The sequence below is a fragment of the Stigmatopora nigra genome, chromosome 4, assembly GCF_051989575.1.
Source record: "Stigmatopora nigra isolate UIUO_SnigA chromosome 4, RoL_Snig_1.1, whole genome shotgun sequence".
In the NCBI taxonomy this organism is placed as follows: domain Eukaryota; kingdom Metazoa; phylum Chordata; class Actinopteri; order Syngnathiformes; family Syngnathidae; genus Stigmatopora; species Stigmatopora nigra.
This window is the reverse complement of record NC_135511.1, coordinates 12,639,894-12,653,807: the sequence shown is the minus strand read 5'-3', so window position 1 is coordinate 12,653,807 and position 13,914 is coordinate 12,639,894. Positions and strand designations below refer to the sequence as shown.

The window sequence follows — 13,914 nt, the reverse complement described above, 5'->3', positions numbered from 1 at the left end:
GGAATCTCTCCTCCCATTAGGAAGCTCCCTCCCCCTCACCCATTACTGTAATCACACCCGTATTTCCTAGTACTTCCTGTTTTAGCTTTCAAAATTATGTTATACATTATCATGGAGGAAATATATATCAAACTAGAATAAAGGATTTAAATGACTATTAACATAAATACATACCATGGATATTCTGAAGGTGTTAGTTGTATCTTAAGCGAATACATTGTCGATTTTGGTCACATTAAAAGCGTCTTTTATGTTGTTGGGACATTAACTCGTTCCGGTAGGTACTGGGTAGTTGCTGTCAACTTTATGCAACGCTCATTTGAGCGCCGCACACAAAAGCGCTTTTTCATTGGAAAGAGTTCGAACGTAACAAAAGACAAACGCTAAAAAGGACGCGCTTACCAACAGACCCCCAAAGGCCCCCCAATAAAATAACTTTTTGCAATTTCCTCTTGCTATTTAATAAAACACACACCTGCCGTTAAATATGACTATATCTTGATAATAGCAGTTGTTGTATGGTTAAAAATGAAGAAATTTAAATCATTTTGGTGAAAACTGAGAATAAACATACAAACTCGCGCATATATTGCAAAATACTATCTCATTTTAACACTTTTACATGCAATAATAAAATAAATTAATATGGGTCAGTAAAGGCTCTCATCTCATTTGCGACCCTCATTAAGGTGGTGGGGGTGCTGGGGCAAATCCATGCTGGGGTCAGTAACGTGTTTACATTTCAAAAAAGTGATTAGAAAAATGCATTCAGAATGCATATCGATTAAAATCAAATAAAACTGGGAATACATTGAATTCGGAAATTATTTTATTGCAGATATAGAAAATAAAAGCTCACCCAGGTCAAGATGTTAAAAGGCTAACAGAAACAACCACTAATAGGCATTAAGTTCCCCGTTTATGCTCGAGCTGAGAATGAGAAGAAGAAAAATATAAGCCTTTAGGTCATCAAATTATTATAGATAACTTTGGAAAAAATAGGGAGGAAAAGTAAAACTAGCGGTCAAGAAAGAAATCAATACTGAAAATTGATACCAAGTCAACGGTAGCGCAGTCACAAAGTATTTATATTGCCCACAATAGCTAATTTGTACATCAGAATATACATACTCATGCTAATGCCATAGTACAATCATAACATAATCACTGGTATGACAATGGCATGAATTTCCTAAATCATACGGGTTTTAATTTACTCACAAACAAAGCGAGTACATTTGAGGTCTAAGGTTTCCAGTATAATAATTAATTTTCCATCATGGAGGCTTGAATGTCTGAAATTTGAAGACTTCATTTTGTTACAAGAAAGAATGAATTTAATCATCAAAGTCTGGGATGTCATCATAGGAGTATCCCGGGTATCCTTTAGATGCGTAATAAGCTATCCGCAAGTGGTAAATTCCAGGAAGAAAAACAAGAATTCCTATCACTAGGACGGGAACGGTGCGATCAGAATGCTGAAAGAGTTAGAAAAGTATTTCAATGTATAGAAGTGGCCTGCTAATATCATTGTGTGTGTTTTGAAACTTTGTTTTTCTACTCACAGTGACTCCAAAATAACCAGCCAGGAGAAGAGAACCGATGATAATTAACAGAGTGCCAATCAAGAAAAGGACTGTGGCGAGTGCGATGGCTTTGTATGGGACTTTGGGTGGACTCCTTTTGAACTGGAACACGAGAATGTTGCATTAATGACACTTCTTAATCACATTAATGTATTATTTTTTTTTAAATATAATGCACATACAGCCTGGAGGTGTGTAACAAAAAATATATATATTCTGTGTTATTCTTTTCCTACAGTTCCCCCATTTCTAATACTAACTCTTACAGCTCATTTGATCCAAAAACTAGACCATATAGTTTGCAATCAAAAGTACATGTATATATATTTTTGGGTCGTTATTACCTGTAAGTCAATGTAGCCGTCGTCATTAGTGGCCAACCTGGAATACTTGACTTTACTGGCAGGAGCGCCGTTGGACACAAAACTACGAGCTGGCATCTTTGGTTCGCTAATGACAGCTTTCTTAAGAGAGTCTGCCACTTGATACAAGAATATATACACAAAAAGGACCTTTACTTGGTGTACAGACGCGTATTAAACACAAAATAGACAGCCAAGAAAAACATAAACATGAACGGATGAGATTAATCGAGTTTCTGCGCGGCACTTCCTTGTTTTCAGAACGCATGCGCAAAATGGAATAGGTTTCATCATTGTTTAAATATGTAGGACATATCTTAAAAGTCATTGAAATGAAAAAAAATATTTTTCCTTAGCAGGCTTCTAAAATAATTAATTTACACGAAACGTTTAATATTCCCATTCTCCGAAGTGAATACTGTTTTAGCTCAACCACGAGAGGGTGCTGTTGAGTTTCAACAGCAGGCCACATTGCGCTGCAGAATTCACAAGATTTGATTTATCGAGTGTACGTGCGCTTTTATTTCATCTTTCCTATCGCAATGGGATGCGTCTCACAAGCTGTCGTTCAAGTCCAGTCGAGCATTTTGCTCATACAGATATGATAGATGATCATTTTCCAACGTATATGTCTGAAAACAAGTGAATATGACAGGTCTAATGATAATCCATCCTTAATTCTAATTCTAATGATAAATTCATATTCAATTTCCTTATCATTTTGTTGCTTGCAGCAACAACATAACCATTCTATTAATTTTCAATAAATCCCCAAAATAATGATCAATTTATTAATATTTTTTTAAATATGGCAATTGCAAAACGGTTATTGGAGAGAGAATCGCCCACAAGATCGGCCTTTTAATAAATGTGATCCTATTTACTTTTTAAAAATACCATTGTCAACATGCCAAAAACAGCCTGTAGTATAACTCTCTATGAAAACAACCCTTGCCCACAATTCTTCCCCAAAGAATAATTAATGCTGCCGAGGTCAATGAAACGCTGACCCTCGCCGCCCCCGTCCAACTTTATCCTGCTTGTGCATTGGAAAATTGGGCTGTCAGATTGACAAATACGGACTCTCCTGTAGGCCGGATTCCGTTTGCAGTGTGGACCTTGAGGGGCAATCATTATGGGGGAAAAAAGGCTCTCTGGCATGTCGACAATCAATGACAAATGTCCACCGTTTGAAAGAGACCCCCATTTTTATCTCCCAAGTGATAATGTGCCAAATGCATATTGATAGTAGAAGTGCTTGCAGCATGAAAAAAAAAACAACTCTGAAAGCACTGCAGTCTCCACATGGGGGTCTTGATTGAGCAAGAGGGTGATCAAGGATAACCTTGGTGGCCTTTTGTGTATACTTGTCATTGTTGCGAACTCAAATGGCTTCAGACAAACGCCGATCCTAAACGATACTCCGATATGTTGGAAGATGAAAGACTGTCTGCTATTGTACTCTGAGCAATGTTGCTTAGAACAAACCTGGTCTCTGAAAATCAGAAAAAATGGATGACAAAACATATCAGGGGAGGAAGTTCCTCACACAACTGTAAACAAGGCTGTAAATGATGTGATAAAAAAAGACGGGATATTTTCAGACTGCACTCTCACGGGGACGATGAGACACAAAATCATCCATTTATGTTTCATATAGTAGTACATTTTGTATAACTCAAATGTGCACCAGGCAGCACTAAGTATACAGAATTACGTTTCTATGTAATAATAAAATAAAATCTCAACTTGATATGCTATTACAGTATTCAGTATTTACACTTTTTTAAGGGGTGGGAGTATTAAGTGTATCTACATAATGCAAATATACGTATATAGACTCCAAATAGTAATACTGCTGGACGGCACAGCTTCGTTTGTGTGCCAAATCCAAGTTTATTAATCCTGGCTCTTCATTTGTCCAAATCCATCATCATTTATGCCATCCAGCCCACTGAAGCACTGCCTTTCGTTTATCTGATGTTCTGCAGACAAATGTGCTTCCATTCAAAATGCCTGGTTGCAACATTACGACCGCTCAAAGTATCGAGTTCAAGGCAAGATAGAAGTCTTGGTAAAAAGTCTGTTTTTCAAAAAGCCAATTTTCAATGCGACTGTCATACAAATAAGTGTCCATTTTTGTGGTGGTTGTAATTTAGAGTTTCTTTCTTATAGTTTGCAGACACACAAAATTAATCTATGTTATGTTGAACATATATACAAATACAAAACATATACAAGATCTTTAAGAATCTCATTAAATATTCATGCTACTTCAATGGGGAGATGTTTTCTCTTGAGACATTTTACGATCAATTGATTTTTTTTTCAGTATAAACAGCCAAGAAATTAGATTAAGCGGTTGCTTTAAATGAATGAAAGAACTCAGGTAAAGTACAGTTGTGTGAAAAATACCAAAATTATCCTACCAATCCATCTCACAGTTGGAGGGTTCAATCCCTTGGTGGGTTCCAACCTTCCTGCGTGAAGTTTGCATCCCCTCTTTGTGCTTGCGTAGGTTTTCTCCAGGTACTTTGGTTTCCTCCCACATCTTAAAAACATGCATGGTCGGCTGTTTAAAGCTTTTAAATTGTTCCTAGGTGTCATTATAAATGGTTGCTCATCTCCTTCTGGCCTGCGATTGGCTCAGGGCCTACTGCCAATATATGGCTGGAATAAACTCCAGCGCCCCCCGACCCTCGTGAGGATAAGCATAACGGAAAATGATCGAATGATCTTATTTACCTGATCACATAATTCCAATATGAACTGCGGCATTCTCTTGAAATGTAATCATTCTCGTGTTTGCTTCGTTGGGAATCATCGATGCTGCACATGTGGCATAACAACACTGCTGAGGTGCCATCTGGAGTTGTGATTAATTAATTAGGTGATAGAAAAGTCATTCCTGGTCGGAGGGGAACAATGTAGTGGCGTATGCTGTCATGTTAGCACATCTCTGACACTCCAAGTGATACCTTGCAGTAAAAGAATAGCATTTAAGCTCTAATTAGAGACTTGTTCTGTCTGCTAAGATAATGAGCTCCCCAGTGATTGGACAAAGCCCCCAAAAAACCCAAAAGCTGAACCATTACCTGCACTTGAAGATTGGAAAAAAATATTTAAAAAGCAACCTGTGGCTTCTACAGATCCAGGTGCTTTTAGATTTGAAAATAGACATGCAAATATAGCGATAATGTCGTTGTTCTGTGTCGGGCGGCGCGGCAGACGCTGTGGATAAATCATTTTGGCAGACAAATGTGCTGCTTTATTGAACATTACGACTCATATCTATGCAGACTCAATGTGAAAAGGAAAAGGGGGGACATTTCTCTGTTTTGCAAATGTACTTAAAGCGATTTGGAAACATTGCTGGTACTTGACTAATGCCGTTGTTGCATTTAATGCATAGGAAAATTGACTTTGTTTATGTTGATTCTGTTTGGTTGCAGCTAGTTTTGATTATCATTTCTTTTAAATCCATTCTATCTATATATGAAGTGCTTTTGCTGTCTCAATGGAATCAGGTGAGTGGAGGTGGACAGCTGTCACCATATCAGGCACTTCATAAACCCAATGACGCAGCCCAGCACCTTTCAGAGCACTCTCTAAAAAAAAAATTGTCTCACCCTGAGGAGCAGGGGCTTCAAGAATATCATCGCAACAAAGGTGACGCAGGACAGCATTTTTTCCCTTCTTTTTTTAGTCCTGCACGTGCCAAAAACTATCCAGAGATGAAAATCTGAACACATTCATCCATCATTAAGATGGGAGAGGTGATTAATTAAAGCAATTAGGCGAATGTCACTGCAAATGCCAACATTAGCACCAGGCATTCACACTAGTCTTAGCTGAGGTTGTCTCCATGGTGGGGAGCGTATCCGTCAATGTGCTGATATTGATTTGGGTACCTTTCAAAAAGTCGTCATCCGAGACTTACAAACAGGTAATTGCTTTTCCAACAGGTCTGAGATAGCATCATGTATCCTTAAAATGCAAAGACGGGTGCACATATGGGATGAGAATTGAATTCAAGAGGTTCTTTTTCAATATTCACTTTTCATTTTTGCATTTTTCAGGTGAAATATTTATTCATTTGTTGTTTCTCAGCAATTGATGTGCTCCAGTACAACACAAAATTGGAGATTTTGGGTGTGTGCTTGCAAGGCAGTTATGCATGAATACAATGGAAAGTCATTTGCATAAATGTTACATTTCATATTCATGTCACTAAAATCCCTGCTGGTTAATGTAGAATCTGAGATTTTTGTTTTGTGCAAAGAGCTCTATTGTTCTAAACACATTATTTCACCGTCATGGTTTTATTTCTGTGATTCATAAGGCCGTTTTGTTATGTTAACTTTTTGTTTTGATTTATTTCCATATTATATCGGACTGCATCTTGATTTTCATTTCTTCACCCTTTGTTTTGATTTATTGGCATTGTGAAGGCGCAGGATTTGCTTACATAAATAGTCATTTGACAAATAAATGTATGTTTGGCCTCTGTTCATGTCTTGCATACTGAATTTCCCGTACAACTGCCCCTCCCTCTTTGCTGTGTACTACTAATTTGTGAGTTTATTAAGTATTTAATTAACCTAGTCTGCGTATTCTTTGGGGAGCCAGGAGTGTAATTGTGAAGAAGCATATATCCGGTCCATATGTAGCGGAAACTGGTTTGAATAATTAATTCAGTGCTCGTAGATATCTGTTATACACGAAAGAGATGCGGCAAAAAAAAAGATAATCAGCCTCTCATGTCATGGCCACCTGGCTTTCTCACATCTCAAATTTTTTCTCGCATCTGGGGCGAATTATTTGATCAAAATTTTACTCGTATCTCGAGCATCTCGTAGATAGAGCTGCTCATATGTCAAGGTACCAGTGTACTATATGTAAAAACCGTCTAACTGTCTTTTCCTTTTATTAATCTGATGTCTTTGGTCGTCAATGGCATGTCATTATAAAACATTTTTTTTTCTGTTTCCATTCATTTTAATTGTACTCATTTAGTTTTTCTTCACGAAATAAGGCACTCATCTTATACAGGTCTAAAACTCAGAATGAACATAAATATCTATAGTTTAACCTTGTTCCCATTTCCCTGATATGTTTTTAAATAATTCAAACCTTTCAGTCAATGCGCCTTTGAAATTGCTTGAGGCGCAACAGGCAAATACGATTCATCTGCAAGGTGCCAATTCAAGAAGACCATTCTATTATTCAAGACGTATGCTCCCACATTAACGACCAGTCTCTCCCTCGATGATGAAGATGAGACTCAAACAATCGCCCGCCTGCACACTCATAATTGAATTTGCTGAGCAATTCCTTTAAGCGCAGCCAACGGGGGAACTCATCAAGTTCACTCAGTTGAAACACGCCTCCTAAAAGTCTTCAAAGTTGTCCGAGCGTCGATGGAAAGTCGCAGAGAGACGCAAAGGGATTTTTCTGGATGACGTAGGAGTGAGGAACCTTATGTGGGTGGCCGGGGAGGAGGGCAAAAATAAGGATGCTCCACCGGGTGCTGATGGGAGACGCACTGTCCAAGTAGACGGAGGGCTAAGAGGAGGAGGAGGGAGGGTCATTAAGTACTCGCCGTCATTGGACTGGAGCACGTGAAGGGGGCTCAGTCAATCGACTGCCTCGTTCGTGATGCTTTCTTCTCCTCCTCGCCGGTTGTTCTCGCGCAGGCAGAGATGCCGTGACCAAGACATTGCGAGAGATGTTGGATACGCCACCAGGCACGGGTGAGTCCGTTTTGATTTAAAGATTTACGAAAATTAGAGAGGAGAGAAAGAAAGAAGTGTTTGATATCATTTGGAAATTTGCCTAGAATTGAATCCTATATTTCAGTTGATATATTAAGGATGTCATGAGAAGCATTTGGAGGTAGTTGCCAATTGGATATGAGAGGAATCACATGAAATATTTGCATACATTAGAAATAGGATTTATATATATTAGGACATTGTGAACTTATGGGACTTTGGTAAAGTATTCTCCTGGTGAGGGAAGTATTTTTTTAAATGACTTTTAGGATTTCAGAGAGTAAAATGCACTGACCACAACATTAGGTACACCTGCAGTGCCAAAAACAACAGAGATCGTACGTCGACTGCATTGGTTAGTTGTCGTGCAATTTTGTACTGGAGCTGTAAAACTAAAAAGGAAATAAAAAAACATATACAATGTGCTTTTTTAGGCTTCTTTGAGTTGTGGCTAATATTTTGGTTACAAAATTCAACTCATTGAGAGACTGAAATTGTGATATTTTTCTGTCAAGGCAATTTTTGGGGCTTCATATGCATGAATTCTCCAACAAGTGTACATAAACTAGTAAAAATGTCTCCACTGGAAGTCTTTAAAAAGGTCATTCACCCTCTTGCATGGATCCTGTTGCATTAATAACAACCTAAAGTATCAACAGCATCCTCTCATTTGCATTTAAGACGTCATGATGTGAAATTCGTTTTCAATAGAAATAATTTTTAATCCTAAAAATGTAGTTTATGGCCCAGTGCCCGGCCGGCAAAGGCTAATTTTGGGAATGAGTCCCTTGCGCCGTCATTCTTAAAGAAGAAGGAACAGCGAGTGTCACAGTGGCCGCTGCTTATCCTGCGTAAGGAGGTGGAGATTGCAACTGAGCCAGAGTGGATGTTTACGCTTCCACTTAAAAATAACCGCAGCCGTGGAGTCACCCCATGTCCCAAAATGTCCTTGACATGATTGCGAATCTCAGTCCCCCCTTATTAACGACATCATGAGTTAGTGCATGTGCCAATTCCCTTTTTGCCATTATATTGTGAGCTTATAAACAAAAAGATCCTAACGCTAAAATCCACCAAAAGCCAAGACCTGCATTCATAATAACAGTTTATGGGGTTACTTCCGACCCCTAACATGCATTCTAGGATGTAATTAATAAAAATACGACTTAACTTGGAGGACGAAAACAGGAGAGACGCACACCGACGACACCGCAAACATAACGAGGACAGAAAACACTTCCATGCCAACACACACAAACACGGGGTTTAAATACACAGACAGGGATTGATGACAATAACGAACACCTGGGTCACACGAGGGAAGGGGAGCCAGAAACAACACACCAGGTGAAACTCATACAATCATGCAAGGAAAAAACACCCAGTCACCAAACCCCAACAAAACAAGACATTTTCCATCTAAACACTTGAGATATTAGTCTATTCATTTAAATGGAATGCTAATATGCAAGAAAATCCATCACAGTTGCATGCATATTATGTCAAAAGGGATTTATTCCAGGTAGATATCCCCCCCATGGATATACATTTTTATTTTTATGTTCCCTAAGGCTGTAGCCACCTTTGCAGACTCAATAACGAATCTCTCGTTTTTCATGTATAATGTAAACCAGACGTGTCATCAAAAACCAGCAAAGTAGGCTCACCTCTATTATTACTACATACAAAAATACAAGTATACACTTTTCCAAATGCTTCCCATTGACCACTGCATGCCAGCGACACCGTTATTTCATCCCGCAGCAGAACTTATCAGCAGCATGGAGTCCATCAGCCACTCCAAAGAACTCAGTCTGCAATAGCGAGCAGAAATTTGCGGCAAATGTCAATGGTTAATAGCGCGGTGCGCTGTAGAGAAGGGGGGAGAGACACGATGGGGACCACGTGATGCTTTCACCTTTCACCATCTGTGGGTTGTTTGAAATGAATAAATTCAACAGGTCTGGCTGGCAATATTGAAGGAATATAGTGTCAAGCCTATTTGAACTCTCTCGTCATTTTCCCAGATTGATTCGGCTCGGGTAGGCTTTACATGTAAGTACTTTTTGGGCCAAAGTGGATATAATGAAGCGATAGTCACATTGATCTTGAGTCGGCCGACTCTCGGGAAGAGAGCAGGACAGACAATGTAAAAGAGACAAAATGGTTTTGATTGCTTTTGTTTTTCTAATGGCAGTTTTAATTTCCGTTCTTCTTTCAAAGGCTGGGGATGCTGCATCTGTTCCACGCCTGTTGTATTCAGGCAGCAATTACACCAGCAATCAAGAACGTCAATCTGGAACATGACTGCGCTGCGACCACCAGTAATGGCGTCACGGACTTGAATGATGTTTTTGGGGATTAATACTCGGAATTTGGATTCCAAACACACTTTTTGGATTGAAAAAAAATACACAGGACCTCAATTGAGTTAGATAGTTGTCTTACTAATTAGACAACTGAACATTCCAAGTGCAAGAAGACAGAGGGAAATTTGAAGAATGGGTCTCTCAAGTGCATTTGTGGCCACTTTTGCCAGGCTGAAACTGTACAATGGACATGCCAACTGTTAAGCTAGCCAGATGTGTCCTACAAGCACCCCCAAAGTCACAGTCACTTGTTCAAACTGGGCCAACCCACTTCTGACGTTGTTTGTTATGAAACTTTGACTTTCAGAGCACACAAGCAAGATTGAGCTGTAGTATCTGACTTCCATAGACTTTTTAAGACTGCCTAAAGACTTAAAGGACAGTTTTGGGCTGCTAACTGACCGATGGTGTCCGCCTTACCCAACATGACACCGGTTCCGCTGACTCAAAACTGCTCCAACTGCAGCCAGTTGTTGACCCTAGACCTGAGCGCCATCAAGCCCGTCGTGGTAGGCTTGGTGCTTGGCGTCTTCATCGTGTTCGGAGTGGTTGGGAACATTCTAGTCATCCTCTCGGTAGTTTGCCACCGACACTTGCGCACGGTGACCCATTATTTCATCGTCAATCTGGCAGTGGCCGATCTGTTGCTGAGCTCCACGGTGCTGCCTTTCTCCGCCGTATTCGAAATCCTGGAACGTTGGGTTTTCGGGCGAGTATTTTGCAATGTTTGGGCGGCTGTTGACGTGCTGTGCTGCACGGCCTCCATCATGAGCCTGTGTGTGATCTCCGTGGATCGCTACATCGGAGTCAGCTACCCGCTTCGTTACCCGGCGATAATGACCAAGCGAAGGGCTCTGCTGGCCGTGGCGTTTCTGTGGGTTCTGTCCGTGGTCATATCCATCGGCCCCCTGTTCGGCTGGAAAGAGCCGGCCCCGGAGGACGAATCCGTCTGCAAGATTACGGAGGAGCCGGCCTACGCCATCTTCTCCGCCGTGGGCTCCTTCTACCTTCCCTTGACCGTGGTCCTGGTCATGTACTGCAGGGTGTACGTGGTGGCTCGCAGAGAGAGCCGGAGCCTGAGGGAAGGTCAGAAACGGGAGAAGTCGGATTCGGAATTCGTCACGTTGAGGATTCACCGGGGCAACGCCAGCGTGAGTGACGACGAGGCGCTTCGAAGACGCACCCATTTCGCACTGCGATTGCTCAAGTTCTCTCGAGAGAAGAAAGCGGCCAAGACGTTGGGCATTGTGGTGGGCTGCTTTATACTGTGTTGGCTGCCTTTTTTCCTGGTCCTCCCAATCAGTGAGTATCAACTAATTATTCCTAATAATGACACTCTTTTCAACCTGTTTTGTGTGTGTTTTTTCTCACTGGTCGCAATATCAGATGTCCCCTAAAATCTAACACTAATAATGGAGACTATGCTACTGCTCATCCGTCCTACAGCAATTTCCTGTGCACATCAAATTGTAGTTTGATTTGAATACAAATGCGTATAAATTAGCTTCCCAAAACGCCATTTGTGTAGTGGAGATAGAATCATAATTAAAAACAGAACCATTTACATTTAAGTAGATGATCAAAGGTTAGTCTGCTTTATGAAAACTACATTCTGCATTTACGCAGCAATTTAAGCACAAACAAATACTCGAACGACTGTAATTAAAATGTCCCTTCTGTAGGGCAATGATCTTAAATCCATAGAATGGATTTGTGAATGGGTAAAACTAACAGTCTTTCTAAACATTAGATACAATCTCATATTTAAGGGTAGTATCCATGACATGACAACCTGATCTAAGACATTGCAAAAGGTTGCATGCTTTTTGACAGGGTCGTGATGCCTCACAAGTCTTGTCACCCCAAAAAATGAAACTACATAGTGAGGGGTGCAGGCAATAACAGAGCATTTTGCCCAGCTGGGGATAAAATGATAGCCCTTGACTATGTGGCCCAAAATGATTTTCTCCCAAGCACTCGTCTTCCCTCCTTTCCGTTTATCAGTGCATCCCCATCTCATTTTTCAAAGCCAGTGTTTGTCATCTGCAGGGAGCGTCCAATAAAGCCTCTCACACATCAGCCCCCCCCCCCCCCCCCCCCCCCATGTCCTGGACAGTAAATGATAGACAAACAAACTGAAAATAGCATCACTCCCGCTAACCTTCTAGTCTTGTATTTAATTACTTTGACAGGCAAAATGGAACATTCCGTAAGTCTATATGTTAACACAGTCATTTTTTTTAACTAGGTCTACATTGTCTTGTGTATCTGTCTTGCTACTGCAACCAATGACATTTCCCAAATATATAATAACATTCTAATCTAATCTATTCTAATTCCCACAGGCTCGATATTTCCTTCTCACAGACCACCTGACGTTGTCTTCAAGATCACCTTCTGGCTAGGCTACTTCAACAGCTGCATCAACCCCATCATCTACCCGTGCTCGAACCAGGAATTTAAAAAAGCCTTCCAGAGTTTACTGGGAGCTCACTGTCTACGAGGCAGTCCCAGACCACATCGACATGATCATCTGGCCGTGAGCCAGAGTCAAGTGCACGTCCCTAACCAGCCCCTGACTCTGAACCTTTCCGGCAGGGGGGCATCCTGTCGGCTCAGCTCCTCGTCCCCCGTCGACCTGTCCGGGACTCCGTCCTCCCGGGGCAGCGGGGAGTGGAAGGTTTTCCCAGACGGCTCCGCTGGGGGAATCGGAGCCGCCGACAGAAGCAGAAAAGTAGCCAAACTGTGCAGAAGAAACTTCCGGCGGGCCTGCTGCTGCGTCCCCAGCGGTGGGGGTCCTCGGCGGGGGGGCCACTGCAGCCGGCCCCCTCCGGTCGGAAATCTTCCCACCATTAAAATCCATCAGTTGTCCTTGTCGGATAAAGGGGAGCCTGTATAACCGCTGCATTTTCACATGAGACCAAATTTACTGAGTTGAGCCAAGTTCCACTATTTTGGATTCAAAACATTGAAACCAGTTGTATGTACAGCTGTTTGTTTGCCACCCTTGGACAAGAAATGTTGATCAAAAAAAATCTTAGTTTGGTGCAAAAATATCATCTTAAAATAGCACGACTAAGGTTAAAATCCTGGGAAAATGTTTTGTTCTGTTGCATGATAAATAACGCGGGTCGTTTGTGCTTTAAACGGTCTTAAATTATCCTCGCATGCGTCCCTTCACAAAAAGAAACCCAATTAAATTATATGTTGCTGTGCAAGTCTGAAGGTAAGCCTTGTCAAATTAAAAATATTACCCATTAATTCTTCTCTCTGCATATTCCCACAAATTGATGCACCTCTTTTGGTTCCTGTGCCAGATGGAAGTCTTAATATACTCGTGGAATTTTTGATGACCTTGTGGTTGCTGACCTCAATCCTGACCAGCCTCCAAGCCTCTTTATAAAATAAAAAAAAAAACGCAGATTTGTATGTCAACATAACTCATGTCATCTCAGACATTCCTGTCCTGGGATTTTCTCACCCATACATTCTACCATATATACATACACAATTTGTTGCCTTTGTCAGCTGAGCCATGTATGGTGATATTTACTAGTGACAACATTCACAAGTGCAAAGGGCAAAAGGGATTTCTGCCAACGCGGTCGACAGACTTCCTACGCCACATCTCTCTCAACCTTCGACGTGTTAAGTTTGCTGGTACAAGTGAAGCTTTTAGCTGTCTCACACTAGGGGGCTGCCAGCGAGCTTGTCATTGGCTGGCACGACTGTTAACCTTTAAATCAAGCCGTCCCGGCACAGATGCCATTAGTGATGGTGGCACTAGAGCAGCAATAAAAGCAGAGATGTTCCCGCTGACCTA

The 13,914-nt window shown here is 41.1% G+C and overlaps 2 protein-coding genes across 2 annotated transcripts; one reads left to right on the top strand and one right to left on the bottom strand.

Annotated features, from left to right (window-relative positions):
- Positions 1-1,267: 1,267 nt before the first annotated feature.
- LOC144195559 (transmembrane protein 230-like) lies at positions 1,268-2,204 on the bottom strand. The gene is made up of 3 exons (XM_077715281.1): positions 1,931-2,204; positions 1,566-1,688; positions 1,268-1,478 (listed from the first exon to the last, which is right to left on the bottom strand). Exons 1-3 carry the CDS (start codon positions 2,024-2,026, stop codon positions 1,338-1,340), a joined length of 360 nt encoding a protein of 119 aa, XP_077571407.1. The 5' UTR covers positions 2,027-2,204; the 3' UTR covers positions 1,268-1,337.
- Positions 2,205-7,525: 5,321 nt separating this feature from the next.
- On the top strand, positions 7,526-13,212 carry LOC144195506 (alpha-1A adrenergic receptor-like). The gene is made up of 3 exons (XM_077715202.1): positions 7,526-7,701; positions 9,946-11,393; positions 12,437-13,212. The coding sequence occupies exons 2-3, from the start codon at positions 10,496-10,498 to the stop codon at positions 12,988-12,990; spliced, it is 1,452 nt and encodes a 483-aa protein (XP_077571328.1). The 5' UTR covers positions 7,526-7,701; positions 9,946-10,495; the 3' UTR covers positions 12,991-13,212.
- Positions 13,213-13,914: the final 702 nt, after the last annotated feature.